General features: G+C 48.0%; 1 protein-coding gene and 1 long non-coding RNA gene across 7 annotated transcripts in view; one reads left to right on the top strand and one right to left on the bottom strand.

The window, feature by feature from the left end:
- The window catches only part of ZEB2 (zinc finger E-box binding homeobox 2), a 172,043-nt gene extending 158,934 nt beyond the window's left edge, over positions 1 to 13,109 (bottom strand). Inside the window, exons 1-2 of one of the 6 annotated variants that reach the window (XM_014073606.2) lie at positions 12,795 to 13,109; positions 9,798 to 9,936 (exon numbers count right to left, since the gene is read on the bottom strand). In XM_014073606.2, coding sequence (XP_013929081.2) covers positions 9,798 to 9,870 — 73 coding nt within the window. In that variant the 5' untranslated portion in view covers positions 9,871 to 9,936; positions 12,795 to 13,109. Of the gene's footprint in view, positions 1 to 9,797; positions 9,937 to 10,315; positions 10,334 to 10,508; positions 10,554 to 10,653; positions 10,708 to 11,280; positions 11,299 to 12,794 lie in introns of those variants that run through there. The other 5 variants (XM_014073620.2, XM_014073636.2, XM_014073585.2 and 2 more) reach the window with 5 other exon arrangements.
- On the top strand, positions 11,206 to 13,835 carry LOC148049379 (uncharacterized). Its single transcript, XR_015696073.1, has 2 exons — positions 11,206 to 11,384; positions 13,103 to 13,835. It is a non-coding gene; the product is annotated as an uncharacterized LOC148049379 (long non-coding RNA).
- The last annotated feature ends 8,576 nt before the right edge of the window (positions 13,836 to 22,411 follow it).

Below are 22,411 nucleotides of genomic sequence, written 5' to 3'. Positions count from 1 at the left end.
TCTCAACCAGCAATTAACACTGAACCTGCTTAATACACACACACACACACAAACAAACACACACACAAACAAACACACACACACACATGTCTGAAAAATAAAAAGAAATTTTAGTAACCAAGAAATGGTATAGTTGAAAACTTGTCCCTTGAGATTTCTTTCACTTATCCTATGCTTAGCAACTGGATGTTCTCTCTTTGCCTCTCTCCCTCTTCCAATCTCTTTTTTCCCCTCCTCCGTTTCTCTCTAACTTGCTGAATGGGAAGGCAAAGAAGAATGTAGGCAAAATTTGACAGCTCAAGGGCTTAAGTACTTCTTAGTAAGCAGGACACAGTTATAAATAAAACTCTCTTTCAGGGAAGGCAAGATGAATGGAACCTAGGGAGAATCATAACGGAATCATCACAATCACCATCAACCTGGTTATGTAATATAAATATTTTTTTGGGGGAAAAAAACCCTTTCAAGAATAGGTACATCCGTATGCATTATCAGGCAGCACTGAGAGCACTTGAAGTAAGCTAGAAGAATGTGCAGCTTACGTTACAAGTGTTTATTTTCTGCCGGAATTAATGCAAATAATACAAAAACTGTACACGCCTGCATGTATGCATTGTTATTTTTCTGAAACATTCTTTCATTAAAAGTACTGCCCAAGTGGCCGGAAGAATAAATAGTCAAGCTAAAGTTTCCCCAAGCCCTTTACCGCAACTGGCATCCTGATTTTTGACAATCCCAAATCTGACCCTACTATTCGAGGGCAGCTGTGTTTTTGGTGTAAAAGGGTGGCAAATGACACCCCTTTTTCTTTTGCTTCCGTGTTTTTAAATGTCACATCAACCATCTCTGTTCACCGCATTCCTGTGGGAATGGGAATGGGAACTTCGCTGCTACCATTGTTATACTAAATTCGAGGAAGTGGTATTTTATTTAGGAAGGGTACCTATGTTTCTGTTCACACACCAAGGCTTCCGTTTCAGATGGCTCTCCGTCAGCGGTTAGGGGTGGGCTTGGAAGTGAGTTCCCCTGAATTCCCCCAGGCGACTTTGCCGCTCGCTGTGTTGAGCAGAGCCAGCCGAGGGATTTGCTGGAAAGCAAAGGATGTGCATTTTGGTGGGCGTGATATGAAATGATAACCTGGCAGCTTCCCTTCCGCAGAGGACCCGCGTTGACCTCCGGGGGGGGGGGATTCTTAAAGCAAGGTTGGGGAGATTTCTAAACAAAAATAAAGTTAGTCTCTCTAAGCATTCCTCCCGGGTAAAGCTGGCCGGGCCCTGCTGCAGCTCTCCCTCGCCTTGCCAGGCCTGGCAGTCTCGGGAGGGCAATCCCTGCTGGCTGCTTCGCTCAGCGAGGGAGCCTGGCTGCCGTGAAGAGAGCTCACTCCCACGGCTGCGCTGGGAAGTGGCGGCAGCTTCCCAATTCGCAGGCCTTGGATCGGCCGGCTGCATTCCAGGCGGAGGGCTTAGCGACTTCCCTTACAGAGCTGAGCCCAGTTTCTTGGGAGCAGGCCGGGGCGAGGCAGGCCGTGAAGATCAGGGGCGGGGAGGGGGGAAGCCATCCTCCCCAGAGCAAAACGGCGCGCAGCTCACTTCAGAGCAGAGCAACCTCTGGATCCTGCGGCCCCAGCGCAACCGTCTACGTTGGGCGACTCGCCTCCCCGTCTCCTTTCCAAGGTCTCTAGTCAGTCGGTTTCCACCTGCAAGCTGCGGCCGCGGGCCAGTGGCTTGAAAGAAGGGCCAGGGAGTCCAAGTCACCTGGGAGGGAGGGGAGAGGGAGGGAGGACGCCACAAATCCCCGCCGAGCCTCGAGTTCCAAACTCCCGCGCAGCCCTCCTCGCCCACTTCGGTCCACCTGCCTTCTCTTCCCCCCCCGCCCCCTCCCCGCCGCACCGCGCCCACCCCGCGCCCACCCCGCCCCCGCGGCAGCCTCCCGCCAGCCCGAGCGCGGCATTTGATCCCTTTCTGACACTTTCTGCCTCAAGTGTGAGCGGCGAGTGGCCACGAATAGTACCCGCATGCCATCTTGTAACACTATCTGCCTGTCAAGAGAACGCAGGCTGGGCAGCTATATAAGGCTTGTAACTAGGCGAAGGCCAACAAACAGCCACAAACACCTCAGCTATTTGACTCGGCCTCCTCTCTCTCTCTCTCTCCTCCCTCCCTCTCCCTCCTTTTTCTTCTCCTTCTTTCCTCCCCCCTTTCCTCCTCTCTTCTTTTCTCTTCTCCTCTCTTCTCTCTCTCCTTTTTCTTCTCCTTCTTTCCTCCTCTCTCTCTCTCTCTCTCTCTCTCTCTCTTTTCTCTCTTTTCATCTTGGCTTTCTGTTGCAGAATGCAAATCTAGCCTGCCGGCGGGTGAATGGACTGAATTGTGATTAAGAAGAAGAGCCCCTTTCTTTGTTCTCCCCTCAGGGGATGTTTACTGGGAGAGACACAGCGGATCAGATATGAAAGGCATTCAGGTCAGCATTGATGTGAGCGAAAGTGAAATCATACCTAAGGCATTCAAAAGACCGCCGTGTCAGGGGTTCAGCTGACGGTGCAGTGACTCGTTGCGCCTTGCCTGGAAGGCACACGCGGGAAATAATAGCAACAACAACGGCAACAATAACAATAACGGCATACGTAGACGGTGAGCGTGTGTGCGTGGCTACGTATCGATCGAGAGACCCAGAGAGACTCTATTCCTTTAAAATAATTAATAAGGATAATACAGAAAACCAGGAAAGCTCAAAAACAGGCTTTTCCCAACCTCATCAGCTGAGAAATTCGTTCTACTTTTACCTTTTAAATGTGGAGAGCAATAAGGCTTCCCCCCCCAACTCCCCGCCTGCTCCCTCTTCCTCCGAGTTGTAATGTGAACCCTCCTTTTCCAGGGTGTCTCCATATGGGCTCTATAGGGCTACATTAGACATCTAATTGACATGACCGAAGGAGATAGGGCTGTCCCTCAGCAGTGGGGGGAAGGCAGAGGCTAATCCAGTCGCGCCTCCATCACAGGAAGAGAGAACAAACAGCAGGGAATGGCACAAGGTGAAATCGCCCAACTCATCTGAGAAATAGTAGCTGTAATAATCATAGTAATAGCAACAGCAACAGGCCCAATAAATACGGACAATTACATTTAAAATAAATGGGGGGGGGGAAGAGGAGCATTGAGCAAAAATTTCCCATTATTTTAGGGATGAAAAAGTGGATTGCATAAATTCCACTCTCTTGTTCCCTATTTTTAACGAACTCCACGTGATTACAGTAGCTTAGGATTCAGTCAAGTTCCTGAAGCCGCAATTCAGTGGAACAATTTCCCCATCTGCTCCAAGACTGAGCGACGCACCACCCTCAGTCCTAGATGCCCAGATACCCCCTCTCTCTCCCCCTTCTCTTTCACACACACTCCCGCCACAGACACAAATCAATGCTCACAAATTGGCTTCCCGACTGGCGCTGGAAGTGGGCTTGGGGAGCGAGAAAAGCGAAACAGCCGCAGCAACGCCCCGATCCTAAGTCAAGTCTGCTGTAGGAGTTGCAACGGTACTCTTTCCTAATGGATGGAAGGCGGCATTCTTAAACAAGTAAAATGTGTTTCTGCGAGAGGGGGAGTGAAGAAGCGTGGAATAAAGAAATCCAAACCAGGAAAGGCAAGGAAGTTACAGAAGCCCAAGTAGAGAGATTGTGTGTGGGGGGTGGGTGGGGGGGTTATAAAGCAATCGAACAGAATTCTCCAACTTTACAAATGTTGGGATCCTTTAAACATCCAGAGGCTTCTCTGCCCCCGCTTTTATTTTTGCTTTCCCATCTGCTTTCTTGATAACATTTAATGCTGCACGTTTTCAACTAGTGTTTTTGCCTCAGAGACCTCTCTTGCTCATTTGCGCGCGCTCTCTCTCTCCCATCCCTCCTCCCTCTGTTTCTTTCTTCTTCTTTTTTTAAGAGGGGAAAAAAGACAACCAAAGAGCAATCAAAAAGGTGTCTGACTTCGCCATTCAGACAATTGTACCCTTGTGAGAAGGCTTGAATGAATGGTACAGTGGACACCCCAGCACTATTGACGTTATAAACATGTAAATGAAACACATTAGGGCAGACAATCAATTGTCTGTGAGCACTACAAACCTGCACTCCCTTCTCTGGGTGACAGGCACAAAATAGTGTCTACCTTGGGAAGCCCACGGGCTGGGGAGCAGTGGCAGTTGGGGGGGGGGTGTTTTAGAAAAGAGGACAAAGGCGTCCCTTTCAGAGAGGAGAAAATGTACCTTAAAAGCACAGAGATAATGCAGCTAGCCCAGATGCTTGTGAAGCCAAACATCCCTGATGCTTTTCAGAGAATCCGCACTTCTCTTCCCACTTTTAAAAGAGAGAAAGAAATGTGATTTCTCCCTTAGGGAATGCCCTCCCATATAGCTGGAGGTTTTCCTAAGCTCCCCTGAGATGCGGCTGTGTGTGTGTGTGTGTGTGTGTGCGTGTGTGGTTTTTTTTTTAAATCATTATTTTAAACTCCATGCGTGAATTCATCTCAAACAGACTCCGGGCCAGTATAATTTGGAGGTGTGCGTGGGGGACAATGACATAAAGGGGTGTGCATGGGGGTGGGGTGGTAATATTCAAGAGGGGAGGGGAAAAATTCTAAGAAGCTCATCTCTGGGATTGTCCTAGTTTTAACTTGGTCATGAACAGATTCTCCTGAGGATTCTATTCTCAGCCGCCAGCAACCTCCTCAGACAAAAATAAATACATCCACCTTGACAAGGGAGACAGCCTCCTGCGTGCCCTCCCCCACGCCCCTCACTTTACTTGGGTCGCAAGAAGCTTGGCCTTTGGTTAGACCTTGGTCTGTGCCCTGAAGCCTGCCCCCTACAATCTACAATGATTTTGGAGCAAACAGGAGATCCAGAATATTTTTAGGAGAAGGGAGGCTTGAACTCTGCAGAAGTCATCTTCCCATATATCCTACCTACCTGTCAAGAAAGCTAGACTTGTCCGACATCTTGTTCATGAATGCACCTGAAGTGGAGAGGAGGGACAGAGAAAGACAGGGACACACAAATACACACACACACACACACACACAGTGGTGGTGGTGGTGATGGTGGAGAGAAATCCCAAATTGCTTGCTTGGGACTCTTACATCTGTCTCCCCCTAGCTTTCCCACGCCAGATGCTATCCCTTTTGCCCCCACTTTCTCTAACACACCTAAGATGCTCTTTCAAAATGCAGCTTCATCTCAATACCCCACCCAGCCCCACTACCCTTTTCCGCCTTATGGCCTTCTCCAGGGAGAAAGAATGAGGCGAGAGCAGCCCAGAGAATTCTAGGAGTTCTCAGGGTGTCGTTTGGTCTACTGTCATGGAACCCCCCCACCCAAGAGTAAAAAGCTAAGACTTCTCAGGCTGGCCAGTTAATGGGTGGGGGAAGAATCACTCCTGCTGTCTTTTCCTTCTGCCAGTTCCTTGGAGAAGGTTGAGCCAGAGAGCCGCTGAGAGAGACCAGGTGTGCAGAGGGGAGGGGGGTGTCTTCATAATTCTAGCACCTTGTGCCAGAGTTTTGTTTCTTAAGGGAGCCAATTTGGTCAAGTCCTGGCTGCAAAAATATCTGAGCCCCTTTGCTCTTATCCCAAATAAAAGGGTCCCTCTCCTTCTTAGGCTGAACAGTTCCACCACTTCCCATGTTTTGTGGCTGATATTATTATTATTGTTATTGTTATTATTATTATTGTTATTATTATCCAAGTTGGCTTCACCAGTGGCTGTGGAGCGGGTATAGCACCCCCAAACTCAAGTCAATAGAGTCAGAACTTGGGGAAAGTTTTCAGCTTTCCAGCAAGGTAGCTATTGGGGACTCCTCGGGCTGCTCCAAGGGGACTCCTTGGGGCAGCCTGAGTGGAGAAGGGAAGTTGGGGGTGCAGGGTTAGGCAAGGAGGGTTGCTTCTTGCTTCCTTAGGTAGAGTCAGCATTTCAATCATCCCGGCATCAGCTGGCACAACTTTCCTGCAAAACCAAGAGAGGACGGGGCTTGGGCATTTCGCTTCCCTAACTTAATATTTCCACCTCTTTCGGCCCCGTTTCCTTTTCACTCACCTTTATCCTTTCAGATCACCCTCCAACTGCCAGCTTCAGTTCCCTTTCTTTCCTAATCAATGGGGTATTCCTTGGCTTCAAGACAACAACAATCAAAACACCTCTGTCATAAGAAGAACCAGCAGCTCGTCTTTAAACAGTGCTAGTCTACACCCATGCTTGCAATTCTTAGTTTTACTCCTTACTTAATTAGGATGCTACCAATTGAAAACAATCAACAAATCAAATCCTACATATATAGGGAGAGGGAGTCTATCACTGTAGAGATATACTTCGAATGGGTGGCTTCTTCTGCTCTGTCCTGATTCCCATTTTTACGAAAGCTAAAAAAATAATTTGGATCCTAAGTATGAAACTCTTGCATTTCTTCTGGGTGAATTCTTTGCCTACCAGTTGCATTAAATGCAACTTTACTGGGGGGGGGGGGATATACTCCGGCACAGATACATCTCCAGCAATCCCCATGGTGAGATGAGAGGTAACAGAAAGGAAAAGGAAACATATTTTAGCTACGTTTTCTTGCGACTCCAAATCGGAGCATTTCTCACTGGAGAAATTAGAAAACAACAAATTGCACATCTCGGATAGGAAAGGGAGGGCTGGCCTAGCTTTCCCCTCAGTTGCAACACGTTGCTGAGCGTTTTGAAACTTCAGGTTAGCGACTCTGAAAAAGTGTCAGAGAAGTTCGGGCGAATTTAAACGAGCAGATATTTCAAACTTCAGGGCTCAATCACTTCCAGCCTCTTTTCCCTTCCCAGTCACTAGAAAGCTGGGGTAGCAAAATTAATATTATTCTGGGTTTTTTCCCTGCATGCTCTAATCGTGCCTGTTTCCTGTTCGCATCGTATGCATATTATCACATGCCACTAATGTCATTTCTCCCCCCCCCCTCTCTCTTCCTCTCGATCAAACTGTTAAGAGGAAATATGGAACGTCTAAGATATACAGGCAGATATTTACCGCAGGGGAGTGGACAAGCTTTAGAAAGATAAGCTAACAGTCTTACCCTGCGCGCGAGTGCACACACACACACACACACACAAACCTCTGAGAAAGATAAATAAAGTGGATTAAACCACCTCATCCTGCCTCGAAATGGGCCCCCTTCTAAAGAAAAACAAAACAAACAAAACTCTAGTCTGGAAGATCATTCCACCTTTTCATAGAAAAACCTAGAGGGACAAGGTGGTGGGGTTTTTTGTCCTGAAAGGGAGGGGGGAACATCTATCTTGACCCAGAGATCTGACCAGCATCGTCTTCTGTCCTTCTGTCAAGGGGGAGGGGAAGGAGAGTCCTACAGATCCGCGTTGATTTGAAGCCAATCAATAAGCGGCGTTTCATCAGCAGCAAAGGAAAGAACAGGCGGAAGAGTAGAGAGGTGAGGGAAGCCTTCCCCAGGGCCCTGCTGGCCCTCTCAGACAGCAGATGAGGCGGAGAAGGAAGAGGTTTCCTCCAGCCAGACCACCTTAAACAAGTCTACCCTTAGCCTGGAGGGACAGATTCAGCCGGGCTGGAAGGGACTCTTTCGGGGGTTGTTTTTCCTCTCCCACCCCAGAAAGTACCCTAAGAAGGAGATCAAAGGCAACATGAAATGGGGGCGGGGAGAGGAGAAGAAATAGCAGCCCGTGCAACTTACTTAACCGAGAGTTTCTGAATCTAAAAGTCCCCATCACTCCCCCATATGGCTCGTCACCCGGCCGCAGGAGATAAAGAGACAGAGAGAAAGCAACTCAGAAAGTCACCCAACCCAGCAAGCGTTTGTTTGTTTGGAATCCACACCGCCTTGTTGTATTTTAATTCTCCTTTCTTCCCCCCCCCCCACCTCCCGTTTTCGAAGTCGGGCAGCTGAAAAGCTAAGCGATTTCGGGTTTGCAAAGACCAATTGGATACACCGCCCTCCCCCCAATCTCTTTCTCTAAAGAAAAGTTGCTCCAACTCTCAGAGCGAGGCTGGAATCACACGGATTACTACAGAGACTCTGCGTTGGATGGAAACCTCTCCCCCCCCCCCTGTGAGTGAGTGTGTTAGGAGACGGGGAAAACTCTGGAAACTGTGAACCAAAGAGAAAAGGCAGAGGCTAGAGGAGAATGGACGCCTCCCCCTCCCCCCCAGCAAAAGAATTTGGAAAAGTCAAAAATCCACCATAGGAGCGTATCTTAGTGAACCTAACCTTTCCCTACAACTTTCCCCAAAGGCTGCGGAGATAACAGGAGAGGGCAGCCTGGGTAAATCGTACCCTACAAGCATTGCTTTCCCCATTCCCATGACTGCTGTCTACGGAGAGGTTTCCTTGGCGAAGGAAGGCGAAGGTTTAAGCTCCAAGTAAACTCTTCCGCCAGTTCAGATCAAAATTTCTCACGCTGCTGTCCCTTCGGTCTTCCCCGCCCCGCTTTTCCCAGCCTCTGACTTAGCGGTTTGGGTTTTCCTGTGTGTGTGTGTTTTAATGAAGCTGTTAAAAAAATCTCTTCCAATCCACCTCCTCTTTTCCCTAATCTCTGCCAGAACCCCCCCCCCTCCCTACACACAGATAGACAGACATACCGACACAGACACACACACAGAGGGATCCGTGGCAGGGGCTGATCATGACAACGTGAAAAGTCCAGGACGTGTTCAAAAGTGCCCCCCCCTTTTCCCCTTTCTTTTTCATGCTCGCTTTTCTTGTGTGTGAGAAAGAAAGCGGGGGGGGGGGGTGAGGTGGCGGGGGGGGGGGGGCTTCGGATGAGCGACGACTGTGGCAGGGAAAGCAGGGATCAAAGGAAAAGCAGGAAGAGACAACGGCAGGCCCGAGGGCGAGGAAAGCCTAGCGAGAGAAAGAGAGAGAGGCGGAAAGGCAGGGAGGGATCTAACGGGTCTTCCTGGGCGATCTCGCCGGCTCCGGGAGCCGAGCACTCAGGACCGTTAGCTGATTCGCTCTAGGCTGCAGGAGAGAAACTTTCAGCTTCTCTCTCTCTCCCCCCAGCTTCAAGAAGGAGTGGAGGGGGGATCTCTCCCCTCCCCAATTCTCTCTCTCCTAAGCGTCTGGAGTCCCCCACTTCCTTTCTGAAAGAATCTGCCCTCCAAGAAAAAAAAAAACCCGAGATCTTTTTCCTGCCTACTTTGATTGGACTTCTCCAAAGGAAAGGAAAAGGCGCGCGCAGGGGGGGGGGGGGTGTTAAAGAAAATACTAATGTTATAAGGAGAGATCCTAAGGCACTCGAAGGAAGGGCGGGGGGGCGCTCAGGCACACATACCGGAATAGAAAAGCCTCGGGATCCCCTGACACTCGCTGGACTCCCTTCAACCGCCTCCCCCCCTTTCCCCGCCGCCGCTTCTCCTCAGCAAACAGACAACAAGCCGTGGGAGCCCTTCCTCTTTCTTTCTCTTCGGCCGCTCCTCTCCCTTTTCTCCGCCACCAAACAAGCCATCGCACAGGCGCCAGTCCCAAAAAAATCCAGGGTTCGACCGTAAAGGGGAGAGGGTGGGGGGTTTCCTTGGTCCTGGACTCCCCAGCCTCCCCTCCTTCCCGATTGCCCTCCTTGTCCCCTCGTCCGCTTCGTCTCCAATCTCTCCCCCCCCCCCACCGCCCGAGTCCTCTTTCTCTCAAAGTGAAGTCGCCGGGACCAAAAGTGGAAAAAAAAGAAGCCAAGAAAAAAATCACAAAAGAAAGAAAAGTTTGACGGAAGGTTCCGAGCCCCGAGCCCCACGCTCCTTCCTCTCCCTCCCCCCCCGCGGCTTTCCCCCTTACCGTTTTTCCTCCTCGGGTTGGCTTGTTTTCGCCTCTTACACCTGGGGCCATCCGCCATGATCTGCTGCTTCATTGATAAGAGGGGATCAGATGGCTCGTTCGCATGGACTCGGCTCTCTGATTCAGCAACACGCAGACTCTATGGAACAACCAAACAGAGGGAACCGGGTGGGCATGGCGAGATCCCATTCAAACGCAGGGCGCCAAAGGGAACCCACGGAGCGGCGATTTTCCCCCACTTCCCCCGCACGGAAGGAGACCCCTCTCTGCCCCAGCGGTGGCCACGGAGGCAGCCCGGGCGGAGCAGCCCCCGACCCGGAGCCCAGCGCTGGCCTCGCTTCCCCTCCGAGAAGGACCCGGGGCAGCTTTCCTCTTCGCTCCTTCTTCCCCCGCGCCATGGCGCTGCTTTATTTGCTTGTTTGTTTATTAATGTTATTAGCGTGATTATTATTATTCCTCCACCGGCAAAGGAGATCAGAGAGAGCGAGAGAGAGAGAGAGGCCCACATAAATACATACACACAACCGCTACATCTTCAAAATGACTCATGACCTATAGGGGAATGCACTCGAGGTTAATTTCTCTCGCTCGCTCTCTTCCACTACTACCCCTCCCGCCCCCACCCCGCAAAGAGAAAGATAGCTTGACTCAAATGGCTTTGCGGATTCGTTTCTTCCGAAAAGTACTCAGGATCTCCACGCTTGTACCTACTTTGCATATGCTGTGGCGCACAGAATACATATCACGCACATGGCTATCAACTGATAAGAGCCACACAAGCAGTTGTCGCTTGGCTATCACACACACACACACACACAGACACACAAACTCTCCCTTTCCCGCTGGTTTCTCTCACTTTTAAAGTCACGCCGACCATCTCCTGCATAGGGTCTCTCGATCTCTTTCCCCCTTCAACTCCCCCATAGACTCCCCCCCCCCGTATGTCATTTCAGCTCTCCTCCAGAAGGAACCTTGGAAAGGGGGAGGGGAAGAAAGAAGAAGGAGGAGGAAGAGCGACCGGAGCGTCCAACTCTTCCGCCGGCACCATCGCTTCCACCCGGGGCTCGCGCGCGCGTTCGAGCTGCGGTTCGAAGGCGGGCGGGCTCGGTCCAGGGGCGCAGCGGTGGCTGGGCTTGAGGCGGCCGCGAGCCGGAGCCGAGGTCGAGCTTGTCAAAACTGGGGAAACCCACACGCTAAGGGGCTGGAGAGGCTAGGCTGTAGCTTTAACACACGCGCGCTCACGCACGCACGCACGCACACAGACACACACACACCCGCACAGAAAACAACAACAAACAAACAACCGCGCACGCTGCACCGACTGGAGGATTAGTTTAGCCGGGGCTGCGGGGTTGGTGGGATAGGGAGGTGGGGGAGCGGAGAGAGGGGGAGGGCGGGCGGGCAACCATAAAAGATGTAACAGATGCAATCTGTAAAACAAGGGCGATTAACCCTTGATCTCCTGAACCGAATTCATCCTCACCTCGTCTTTTGTCTGCCCTTCCCATATTTTACAGGGCGCTTCGGCCGCCTAAAAATGGACGTCGGGCTGGCTTCGCGGCATCCTCTCTGCGCCTTTGCGTGACAGTAAGTCCCCCAAGTTTACTTGGGAGTAAACGTGGAATGCTCGGAACAAAAACTTTACAGGTTTTCAGGCGAGGGATGATTCTCCCTTCTTCCTTCTAAGGTGGCTGCTCCCTTATCGTTGTTGTTTTTTAAACCGTTTAAAAATAATAATAATAATAATAAAAAATCTCGCAGCGCAGGGAAACCATTTGGAAGCTTATCTTTAAAGGATCCCTGGCGGTGGTGCAGGTAAAGCGCCAACTGGCCCAGGAGAACTCAGCCCAGCGCCCTGGACTTGCTCGTCTCGCCCATCTTGAGCCTCGCACTAAAGTGTGAGCGAACGACCGAATAGAGACGCTCCGAGCCTTGTGGCTGAAGACTTGTAACTCTACAGAGTTTGCCATTCTCTGCTAAGGGTTTTTTTTTTTTTTTAAACCAAGCCGGGGAGGAAGCGAGCAAATTATTCAAAGCAAAACTAACCAGCAGCGCCCTGATAGATTTCTTGAGTTGGTGGCAAAATCGGGGAAGAAAACAGCAGAGTGGAAATCGACTTCAATGTTTGTAAAGAGCTACCTACCTTTCTTGGATATATTTTTTTTAAAATCTTTTTAAATATCCAGTATTTTGGAAAACTGCAAGATTTTGCCCTCACCTCTCTTCCTAGGTTATCTCATTTTTCTCTCTCTAAATGACTTACAAACTAGTTCCAGTCACTACTTTCACTTCTGGGTAAGAATCCCAGAAGCTGAATTGTTACTTCACCCAAGTCAGAAAATAAAAAGCGAGAAATGAAACTGACTAAGCAGAAGGAATAATCATCACCATAATAATCATAATAATGTTTACTAGGAGCCCCTTTCAAAGCAAAACTCAGTTACCATCTTATTATCCAGCTATGGCTGTGCTGTTCTTACTCACAGCTTGAAAATCATTAACAGGTATGTGTAAACTTTAAGATGTGTAAATGCGAACCTGAAGGAAAGCCAAAATAATCCTTGCCCAAAAGAGACCTAAATTCGGAAAACTACAACTTTCTTCCCTTCTCTTCCACTGAGAACTGTAAAATACAGACATGCACACTCGCCCACAGAGGGGAAGAAATAAGTTTTTCTACCTGGCTAGCCAGGTGTAGGGATGGAAGAAAAACTGACCTCCCCCCCTAGGTAAGAACAGTTCGAAGAACAAGATTCCGACTCCTTTATTTTTGTTTTCAAAGGAACTCAAAATGAGTATAGATTTCTAGGGGGAGAAAAAAATGAGAATCTTTTCCCCTCATCACCACTTCCTCCCCAGCTACAGACAAGGAAAACAGACCCCCCCCCCCACAAGCCAGCAATTGTGTAAAATCAGAGGGGATAAAGAGAAAATACGAAGGAAGGGGGAGTGGGAGCAAAAAAGAAGATAAGTGGAAAATATTATCGGAGAACGTACCTGCGAAGTCTTGTTTGTAGTTTTGGCCAGCAGTGAAGAGAAGAAGAAGCATGAAAAAGCCGCGGAGTGAAGAAGGGGGAAAAGAAAAAAAAAGGGGTAAAAAAAGGTGCAGGGAGCTGTAGCTGGCGGAGGGAGGGGAGGATGGTCAGAGAGGCGTTCTCAAAAGAGTTGTCGGGAGGGACCGTTATTCCTGCTGGGCAGGTTAGGACTGATCTCTTTCTGCCACTCCAGGAAACACAAACCTGGGGACGGACTGACCTGTTACGCCTCTTCTAATGGCATTTTTTTCTTTTTCTTTTCTGTCGGAGAGAGAGGAGAGAGGACCCTGAAACACACGCCACCTATCTTTGTGGCGAGGGATAATTGAAGAGCACCAAACGTGAGCATCATGTGGAAACGTGATCGCCAAGTTTCTCTCTGGGAAAGGAAGGATCTGGGATAGATTATACCTTGAAGTCTCCGCAAACGCTTTAGTGGAAGAAATGCAATTCCACCTCCCTCCCTCCCTCCGTGCTTCCCTCCCTCTTTTCCACCCACCCACCCTCCCTCCCTCTCTCTCCCTCCCTGCCCTGCCTCCTTCCCTCCCTCCCTCCCTCCCCAGCCATCAAGCCTTTGGCATCATTACCCTCCCTACTAAATCCTACTGGATGCAAGGCGGAAAGCGGAGAAGCCCCATTCGCCAGAACTCGCCCGCAACTCCAAGGAACTGAAAGTTACCGCGAGCCACCTTGGTGCTTTTAAAGAGTCGCGTCTCCCTACCCCGGCGAGGCCTTCGAAGATGCTCCTCTCCGCGACAGCCAGGCCGGGGAGCACGCAGCACAAACCCAACAAGATATCTGGGGAACCGAGAGGGGGTAGAGACTATTTGATAATGGGGTGGGGGTGGGGGTGGCAAGAATAATGGCAAAGAAGAGCACAAGGGACCCCAGAATTCCGTGCCTCTTTCCGACCCTCGCCTAACACTGCGTTTATTTTACCTCTGCACACGGAGCCTTTGATCCCATTCAGTCTTACTTGGAAATAAAGCCTTCTGAATCCAAACTGGATCTGCTTCCAAACGGAGATAGTTTAGAGAACGATCTGTGTTTGGGTATTAAAATCAATCCTCTCTCTTGATAGAATAGACAAATTAACATTTCCCCCCTTAATATTCAGAAATGCATTAATTTCCTCCCTCCCCCCAGCTTATCTTTGCAAAGGGATAGGGCCTCACTCTGTATGTGAAAGAGCAGTGTTAAAAAAAGGTTCATAAGGAACATTCAGTGGCATATGAGTTACATAAGAATAAGGAGAGATTTGAGGGGGGTTTCTTTTAGAAGTGAACCTTGCAGGTTAGCCAAATTTGTTGAATAGAAGACATCCTACATATTCACACACACAAACATACATGCACGCACTTCCTCCATCTATATGCACACACACAGACACACACATGCATCTCTTGCTATGCTATGCCTATGCCTTACTAATACTATACACTATACTACACCCGGCCTATGCTATGCTATACGCTATACGCTGTACGCTGTACGCTATACGCTATACGCTATACGCTATACGCTATACGCTATACGCTATACGCTATACGCTATACGCTATACGCTATATACTATACTATACTATACTATACTATACTATACTATACTATACTATACTATACTATACTATACTATACTATACTATACTATACTATACTATACTATACCAATGTATGCATATCTATATGTATACACACACAGCCACTTAGATGAATATAATTATATTTTGATAGATATAGATTTGAGTAAGTACCAGTAGCTATGGTTCCTAGAGGCAACAAGTCTAGTATGTGTATTTGGGGGGACTTTAGGGAAGCTTTTTTTTTTATTTATGAAAATTAGATCTTTAGACTCCACCTTTGCACTGTGGGGATTGGTTATGCAAATCGGACTGGGATGTCCTAGAGAATACAGCTTTCGACTGTATGGTTAATTAAATCATCACTCAAAAAAGGTTCCCAATATGACGTGCCTGTCCTAATCCAATCAGGTTATGTAGGTCTTAAACAAGAAAGATATTTCTTTTCTGTTTTTCCCTCACTCCCCCCTCCCAACATCTGGAAGTCAGCAATTTAGCAAGTATTGCACATTATTAACCAATTCCGAGTCCATATTCCCAGGGGAACCTTTAAACACACACACACACACACACACACACACACACACACGAGAAACTTAAAATGTGTTCTTAACCAATGCTCTTATATTTGATTAATCAAAAAGCTGCTTTGTAGGCACATCAGTATGTGTGTTTGTATATATGAAAGAGAGAGCGAAAGAGAGAGGGAGAAGGGGCGCGGGGAAACAACCGTTTACGGGCGAAAGCCTAAAAACACCAAAACTAAAAACAGGGGATTAGAGGGAATGGACTGGAATGAAAGGACTGGGATCTTTGCTGGCCATCTTTTCACCTTTTCCCCACGCCCGTTCTCCTTTTCTTCTCTAAGGGGCAACTTTGACACGAGATCAGTATATGCAACACACAGACGGAAAATGTCCACTTCTCGAGGTTGAGCTGCAAGATTCGGGCGGCAGATGCACAGCTTCCCGAAGGGAGGCGGGGTTGGGGGGATTGTCTCTGGCTGGACTCTCCGCCAGCATCACCCTCGCTTCGAAGCCTCGAAATCTCTCCGGGAGCGCGCTCTCCATCTCCAGCGCTCCTTCCTATCGTAGGAAACCGAAACAAATGCGAGGCGGATTCGAGAGCGGACTTTTACCGGCGCCGGGCTAAGATAAACTGCTTCCGAAGTGTCCCTGAAGCAGCGCCTCCCGCAAGGCGCAGCGGCGCTTCCTAGAGTCGCGGGCGAACAGCTCTCCGGGTCGAGGGCCCTGATCCCGGTGCTGGGCTGCAAACTTCGCCCAGGGGCGAACCTGCTCTTGCCATCTGATTGGGAGTCAAATCTCCCCCCCTTTTTTTTTTCTCCAGCCGCCTCATGCCAGTGCAAGTCCAATCTTTGGGGTCACCTCTTTCCAAATTTGCAAGGGAAAAAACCTCAGTCCAGTTGCAGAATTTAGGAGGGGTTGTATTTTCTCCCTTCCATTTCCCATGTGAAAAAGGGAAATAAAAAGGGCTGCAGAATAGTGGAGGCTCGGATTATCTCCACCTGTCTGCCAAATCTGCACGCCACTTGATCCCTGCTTTAAGGATTTATTCAGACGTTGGGCTGAATGGTTTCCTTAGTCGATGGCGGGTGGAAAAAGGTGAACTGTTTCCCCATTTTAGGGAAACCTTTGGTTTCCCCAAATATCATTCTGCAAATAATCCATCAGAAACACCTCCCTCCCAAAATGCCAGAAGGCAAAGGTTCTCCTTCATTTCCCCCAGAAGGTAGATCTTTCCCCAGGCCAGGTAGCAAGACGCTCCTTCAGAAATTTGCGGAAGCCCCCTCTCCCTACCCGCCTGTGATTCTTAAACAGCCATTACTATTTTACACCGGCCTTTTAATGTATTGATTCAGAAGAACTTTGGCATTTATTTAAACGGGCCACTAAAAAAAGGAGATGCATAAGAGATTCGGGGGTGGGGTGGGGGGAGAGACTTCTGTTATTTCTGATCCTCGCTCTGAAATGAAATAAATCCACCCCCTCCGAGGAGGGCAAGGTAGGAATGAAAGGGGGGGGGGCAATCTGTTTATTGAACTGACCTAAGGCACCCAGTCCGGGAAAATGGTGCCACTCCAGACACAAACCCCACGCAGTCACATCCAATACCTCTTCCGTGTCGAGGATCTAGTTTTGGATTTAGTCCGAAGAGACTTTAACTCAGGATCAAACTCAGTCAACAAAACCGAAATGATAATAATGAACAATAATATCTCCATCATTCACCCTCTGCAAAGCAAACGTGCAACTGATCGTCCCCACTATCTTTCATACTTATTCCTACACCGCCGGATTTATTGATCAGAGCAAGGAAACTTGCCAATTTCCCCCCCTTTTCTAAAAGGACGACGATCTTTTTACATCTGTTGGGAAAGAAATGGATATACGCAGGCATCCAAGGAGCAGGGACCAAAGCGGACCGTGGGAAGGAGGTCGCGGTTTACCGGGGAGGGGGAAGGAAAGAGGGGGTGGTATCCACTGTAAGTGCCAAAACATTTTCCTACGGAGCTCTGAAGTTTTTCCTGCACCCCTCTGGTCGAATTTCCCCGAAATCCTGGCGCACCCAAGGAGGGAGGTAAAGGGCGGCCGAGAAGTTTATTGGCGGGAAAATGTTAGCCGTTTCGCAAGACCCGGGTTTCATCTCTGGAATTCTTGGGAGTTAGGTACCGTGTTTTCCTAGTAGTACTAAGAGGAGGGGGCAGATGTTTACAGCTGGCGATTTTTATGTAACGCGCACGCACACACACTGAGAGAAGAAAAGAGAAGAAAAACTCGGGGAGGGGGGAGAAGTCTAAGAAAGATTGAAAAATGATTTAACTCTCAATGGTATTCTTGTAATTGGCCATGGCTTGAATATGCAGTCTTGTTAAAATATAGAAGAATCAAAAAAAAATTCCTTCCTTCCTTCCTTCCTTCCTTCCTTCCTTCCTTCCTTCCTTCCTTCCTTCCTTCCTTCCTTTCCTTCCTTCCTTCCTCTGTCTCCTTCTCCCTTTCCACCCCTTCCTTCCTTCTTCCCCCTCTCTCTCCTCCTCCCTTTCCACTTCCTTCCTTCCTTCCGCCTGATCAAGGCTTTGACACCATTGCCGAAAGCGAAGAAAAGACTGACCAATCTAGTTCACTCCCCAACGCTCCCATACAAATTAAAACTTTCCCCCTGCTCTTTAGGAATGAACCCCTGGGAGGTGGTTTCCCGAGGCACGGGGGGCAGGCTCCCAAGGCAGAAGTTAGGGGACTCCTTCCGCGAGTCTACAAGCGCACGATCTCTACGGCTGTCTCCTAATAAGAGTGTCCTCGGAAGTTTGCCTTGGGTTCCCACGTTAACACACACGCGCGCGCGCGCTCACGAGACCTAAAACAAAACCCACATTCCCCAAAAGTTACTGTGACAAGTATGAGCAAATCCGATTCAGAGAGAATCGGCGGGCGACCTGCTGAGCAGCCCAAGAGCCCCTTGAATGAAGAGCGATGGCAAAGGTTAATCTCCAACTTTCCCCCACCCCTTCCCTTTTGCCTCTCTCTCTCTCTCTCTCTCCCCTCCTTCCTTCCTTTTTTCCCGTTTCGCCTCGCTCCAACTTTTCCAGGGAAAATGGAAAGGGAGAAGAAACTTCCAGACAAGGCAACCGAAGCTCCCGAGAAGTGGACGCTGGAAAGAGGGTGGCCTCGGAGGCGGCCAAATCCGCCGCCCCAGCCGCCTTGTTGCGCCCTATTTTTTTCTCTCTCCCTCCCCCTCTTTGTTCCCTCGCGTCCGTCAAACACATGAACGAAGCGCGAGCGCCTTCTCGCCTCCTTCTTTGCCCGGCCTGCCCCGACGCGCACCCGCTTCTCTAAGGCCGGCATCTACTCGCCGGCCACGTGACCCCCGCGGCTCTATTTCCGGTCTGTAGGGGGCTGCTGGGGCGAGCGGAGCGGCCACCTGCCCCAGCCTTTGCCTTGCGCGAACCTTCCCAGAGGTCCTGCCGGGGGGCTCATTAGCATGAGAAAAAGCTCCCGCGCGCGCGCGCTGCCTCCCCCCCCCACTGCCCTCCCCGGCAGCGCAGATGGAGAGAGAGAGAGAGAGAGAGAGAGAGAGAGAGAGAGAGAGAGAGAGAGAGAGAGAGAGAGAGAGAGAGAGTCCACGCGAGCTCTGGCGGGCGACGTCTGAACAAGGGGCACCCGGGGTGGGGATGGGTGGGTGGGTGGAGGGGAGAAGGAGGGCAACTTGGGGTGGAAAGGCAGCGTTGGGAGCGCATTTGCCAAAAAGGAGGCCCCCTTTCCGCTCTCCTTCTCCACCTCCCACCCTTCCATAGTGGTAAGGGGCTTGGAAGAGGAAGCCAGTGGGTTACCAGATAAGATTGATATTGAAGATTTCTTTTGGCCCTTATCCATAGATGAGCCACAAGAAGGTGTCTATAAAATTAATGGTAAAGTAATTAGCCAGAGAAACTAAGGCCTCCTCTAGGTTAAAAGCGGGTTTGTTTTTGACAGAAGAGGCTGCAATTGCTTTATTTATTTATTTGTTTGTTTACTTACTTATTCATTTAATTTATTATTATTATTTTACGGTGCAAGTGGAGCTATTTTAGAATTGGGTTTGAAGGTCCAATGCCACCATTAAGAGGATTGCACCAATGAATTGGGTTGAGAGAACATGTAGGTGATTTGCAGCTGATCCGCAGGGGTTTCTAACCTGCTTGGTTATTTCAGGATAACTGAAACAAAATGACTTACCTTTGGATCTACATTATAGGGGCTAACTAGAAGCATGGTGGTTGTTGTTTTTTAAAGAGAATTGGTTGTGAGCTCCATTTGATTCACCACTTTTTAATTTCAAATACATGGTTTTTTAAAAAACATCTCTGGTTGGTAGATCTTGGGGTTCTAGAAAAAACTAAACAGTATGGATTCTATGCATCTGAACTCTGCTTATTCCTGTCTCAGCAGCCAACAAGTAGTAGGCAGTTTGTATTTATTGTAAATCAGAAACTATAATGCATTAGAAACTTTTTCCTTTCTTTGATAATGAAGTTTAAAGTTTATTTTACTTTTTGTTCATCTTTGGAAAGGTGACTGGTGGTCCTAGGGCTAGGCACATAATATGAGATATTCATCCTAGTTCACGGTTAATCTGGAACAAGTCACTACTTCTCTTACTGCAGAGTAGATGCTCCATTATTCACTTTAATAACTTTTCTTTTTAGTACAATCTCATGGTTAGTCAAGGGAAAAGCCTTTTCTAGGTATGCTTTGTAACAATAAATACAGAACCAGGATTTCAAAGTCATTTAGATTGATTTTATGTTATCAATTCAGTAATCTTTGCAATCTCCCAAGTAATTATGGTGTGGTTTTCTGTTTAATGTGTGGTTTCTGTCTTATAATTTAGAAGACAACCTTTAACAGTCTATTCAGAAATTAGCTCCTTCATCTTAGGTAGGTGTGTATAGAACTGTAGCCCTAGTGCTCTTCCTTTAGAGATTTTTCACAGCTCAAGGGAGACAGCTGGGTTTTCTTCATATTTGTTTGAAGGTTTGACTTTCTATATGGAAGTAATAATTTCATCTTCTGGGTGGAAAAAAAAAGATGCCTGAGGAATAGTTCTCTCCACAGAGCTCATGTAGGCAATGTGTAGGAATCTGGCATTAGCACACGGATCAAGAATATTTCCCACACATATATTTCCTCTTCCTCTTTGCAGATATTTCCCTACATGAAACTTGAAACTGTTTAGAGAATAGCGATATACCTGTTTGGTTATTTCAGTGAAGACAGAGTTCTTTATTGTAAGATGAGTGTTACAGTGTGCGGCCAACTGGAACCATGAAGAAATTTCTTATCCAGGAATCTTGTAGTAGATTTTCTTATAGTATATTTTTAGAGAATATAGTTGTGTCTCAGAATTTAGCAGGCAGGATTTTTTTGTTTTCATTGCTAAAAGTAAAACTGAGCTTTAGGTGACTTAAGTTGGGCTCCTTCTGCGGAAACATAAAATGCAAAGAATTGGAAATAATTTGGGTAAATTACTTCTGAAGTACAAGGTCAATGTATTCTCATTCCTTTGCAGAGCTACAGCCAGAAAGCTAGGCTTTCCATTTTTCCAGGATACTACAAATTATTAAGCTTCTTCATTCCGTCTCTCTCTCTCCCCCCCCCTTCCCTCCCTCCCTCCCTCCCTCCCTCCCTCCCTCTCTCTCAGTGTAACTTCTTCCTTTTCCAGCAGATGTTTAATATGCCAGGCGTCCTGGAATCCACTTGGCATGCTCATTCCTCATTGGGTGGTTTGATTTTTTAAAGGATTGGCTTGTGAGTTTGTGCATCCTCTTTGAGCATGCTCACTTAGTTTATCAGTGATTTTATTTTGGCCCTATGTCTCATAGTAAGCGGTGAATGTTTTTGCTTTATCTTGGTGACTTTATTTGAGTAGTGTTTGCAGAAACATATCAGATTCACTTGATGGGTATTGTCTAAATATCTATGGAGATTGTCTACCATTTTCTAACCTACATTATTTTTCTCCTGAGAGAGGAAAGTGATTGTGAAAGGACAACTTCTGACGAATTCCCATATCACTTCTATATCGAAATATCCAAGTGAACTCTAAGGTAGAGTTCATATTTATATTACTTATAGATCTTAAAATTTATTTAATACAAACTATTACATTGGTTTTAAAATATTTCCTCTGCATAATTGGTGGAGGTTCCTATGGTTCCACCACAAAACCGTGGTAGACTAAAGCGTGTGTGACTAAAGCGTGGTGACAAAACCGCACCGTCAAAACCGCGTGACAACAGCGCGCCGACAACAGCGCGCCGACAACAGCGCTGTAACATAACCCTAAAAATAACCCTAAACCTAACCCTAAACCTAACCCTAAACCTAACCCTAAACCTAACCCTAAACCTAACCCTAACCCTAAACCTTACCTTAAGTTAAATCGCGCTTCTGTCGGCACGCTGTTGTCGGCGCGCTTTTGACATCGCAGTTTTAGCGCCGCGGTGTTGTCGGCACGCTTTTGACGTTTGCGGTTATGTCGTGCCACGGGTTCCTATAGTTCACCCACTCAGCATGCAAACAGATTCCTGTTTAATCCTCAGTATAGTTGTTGAAACGTTGCAGTGGCTCAGTGGCTAGGACGCTGAGCTTGTTGATCAGAAAGGTCGGCAGTTCAGCGGTTGAGCTCCCATTACTTTTTCCAGCTTCTGCCAATCTAGCAGTTCGAAAGCATGTAAAATGCAAGTAGAAAAATAGGAACCACCTTTGGTGGGAAGGTAACAGCGTTCCGTGTCAGCATTTAGTCATGCTGGCCGTATGACCATGGAGATGTCTTCGGACAGTGCTGGCTCTTTGGCTTTGAAACGGAGATGAGCACCGCCCCCTAGAGTCAGGAACAACTAGCACATATGTGCGAGGGGAACCTTTACCTTTACCTTTTTTATAGCTGTTGAATTCTATCCCCATCAGCTCTGATCAGTAAGGCTACATGTTACTCATCCCTTGAGCATCAGGTACAGACGATGGAAAACAAATTAAACAATATTTATTTATTTAGATTTATATGGCCGTCCCTGTTACCAAAGTGACTCTATGTGGTGAATACAGTTTAAATATAAAAACCACAATGTAAATAACTATTAAAGCATACAACACACAATCCAAAGTAGCAACAGAGAATTTAAAAAACAAACAAACCACAAAATGATATCAAACCACCCAGGCTTCACTAACTTCCGGACTTTCCTGCCTGGAAAAATAGCTAGGCCATCAGCACTTTCCAGAAGGCTTACTATAGGGTCAGGCAGGCCAGTCTGATCTCAGGTGACAAGATTTTCCAGGGGGCAGAATGCCATGATCAAAAAGAGCATAGATGGGATTCTTTAATTGATGGGACCTGAAGTATGCTCTTTGTGCTGGGTCAAACAGGGTGAGTAGAGACCGCTGGAAAGAGGCAGACCTTCAATTATCCTGGCCCCATGCCATGAAGGTTTTGTAGGTGGCAAC

The sequence above is a fragment of the Thamnophis sirtalis genome, unplaced genomic scaffold, assembly GCF_051295495.1.
Source record: "Thamnophis sirtalis isolate CommonGarterSnake01/CBP01778 unplaced genomic scaffold, rThaSir2_p1.2 scaffold_1, whole genome shotgun sequence".
Lineage (NCBI taxonomy): Eukaryota > Metazoa > Chordata > Lepidosauria > Squamata > Natricidae > Thamnophis > Thamnophis sirtalis.
This window is presented reverse-complemented; position numbering and strand designations above follow the sequence as displayed.